At 57.4% G+C, this 1553-nt stretch overlaps 1 protein-coding gene across 1 annotated transcript in view; it reads right to left on the bottom strand.

Annotated features, from left to right (window-relative positions):
* ANKRD27 (ankyrin repeat domain 27) overlaps nt 1-1553 on the bottom strand; it is a 52070-nt gene that overhangs the window by 19475 nt on the left and 31042 nt on the right. The window contains exons 18-19 of the mRNA XM_008069414.1: nt 454-513; nt 221-340 (exon numbers count right to left, since the gene is read on the bottom strand). Coding sequence (XP_008067605.1) covers nt 221-340; nt 454-513 — 180 coding nt within the window. The remainder of the gene's footprint in view (nt 1-220; nt 341-453; nt 514-1553) is intronic.

Here is a 1553-nt window from a genome sequence, read left to right as displayed (position 1 = left end):
CACCCCCTTCGGAGGGAGCAGATCACAGAAGAGCAAGCAGAAGTGCACAGCACTGTGAGACACAGCATCTCGGCATGGACCTCGGCCACGGCAGAGGCAGCTGTTCCAGGAACGGAGGAGCAGGCAGAGAGGGCAGCCCTGGTCAGGTTACACCCTCACTGGTGGCCATAACCCCGGGGCATCAAGGCCTCGCCCCCATCCTCCCCTCAGGGGGCCTCACCTCTCTGTGGTCCTTCTTGGCCTCCTCCTGTCTGGAGCATGTCGACACGGAGGAGAAGCTGGAGGTGGAGGAGCCCTGGCTGATGGAATCCACAGAGCGCTGAGGGGACTGCACGGGAACCTGTGGCAGGGGAGCCCGGAGGACAGCAAAGACAAGGATGCACAGATGCTTGAGGACCAGGGAGGGGGTCTCGGTCTCCACCATAAGCCACCGGCACAGCCCGACCGACTTACCTCCGAAGACTTCTGCCTCCTCTCCAGGGACAGATGACGGGCTTCCATGAGCGACAAGATCTAGGGGACAAGGGTGGTGGACAATAGCGAAGGAGAGGGGCTGCAGCCAAGCGCCACCCCCACACGCCCCGTGGTGACCTTTCTCGCGGAACGTCACTGCGGCGAGAATCAGGCCGCCCAGCCCGGCCACATCCTCTGAAGAGAAGCCAGACCCTGGAGTGGGTGGGAACTTGGGCCGGATCCCACCACACAGAGTCTGGGCCTCCGCCCATCACACCGTCAGACGGAGGAGCCAGGGCATCCGGCGAATGGACTCAAAGGGTAAGAGAAGCCCGACACAGAAGGAGCCTCAGAGGCAACCTCGTCCAGTCCCCAGGCCGGCCTGTCCCCAGGCACAAAGTGTGACCCTTCCTTCACAACCCTAGGTCTCAAGCAGGGACGGCCAGGAGCTGAGCCAAGAACGCCGCCTACTCCTCTCCTCTGCTGCCCTGCCTTGGGAAGGGCCGTTGGTCGAGGCTCCAGAAATTTATTGGCAAAGACATGAATAGACACTTCTCAAAAGAAGAGATACGGGCAGCCAAGAGACACATGAAAAAGTGCTCAGCCTCACTCATCATCAGAGAAATGCAGATCCAAACCACACTGAGATACCACCTAACTCCAGTAAAAATGGCCATCATTAATAAAACAAACAACAGCAGCATCTCAGGCCCAGCTCGGCACCACCCAGTCCAGCCAGCTCTGGCTACTAGAAAGCTGCGACCTTGTGAGTAAGCATTTGGCCGGGACAGCTGAGGCTCCCGGAGCCAGGAGCAGGGATTTAGCCTTCAAAACCTGTGAGACTATAGATCTATGCTAAGTGTTGCTACCACATACAAACACAATAAAAAATAACGAGGGTGGAAGGAGGCTTTGGGAGGTGATGGCTGTGTTTATGGCATAGACAGCAGTGATGGTTTCGCAGGTGTACACCATCTCCAAATTCATCAAGCTGTGCACTCAGCTTTTGGTATGCCAACCATACCTTTTAAAGTGGTTTAGAAAAAACACAGCCGGGCTCGGTGGCTCAGCCTGTAATCCCGCGCCTTTGGGAGGCTGAG

Source organism: Carlito syrichta, unplaced genomic scaffold (genome assembly GCF_000164805.1).
Source record: "Carlito syrichta isolate Samal-C Ts95f unplaced genomic scaffold, Tarsius_syrichta-2.0.1 Scaffold312007, whole genome shotgun sequence".
In the NCBI taxonomy this organism is placed as follows: domain Eukaryota; kingdom Metazoa; phylum Chordata; class Mammalia; order Primates; family Tarsiidae; genus Carlito; species Carlito syrichta.
The sequence above is the reverse complement of the archived record's forward strand: the minus strand, read 5'-3'. Positions and strand labels throughout refer to the sequence as shown.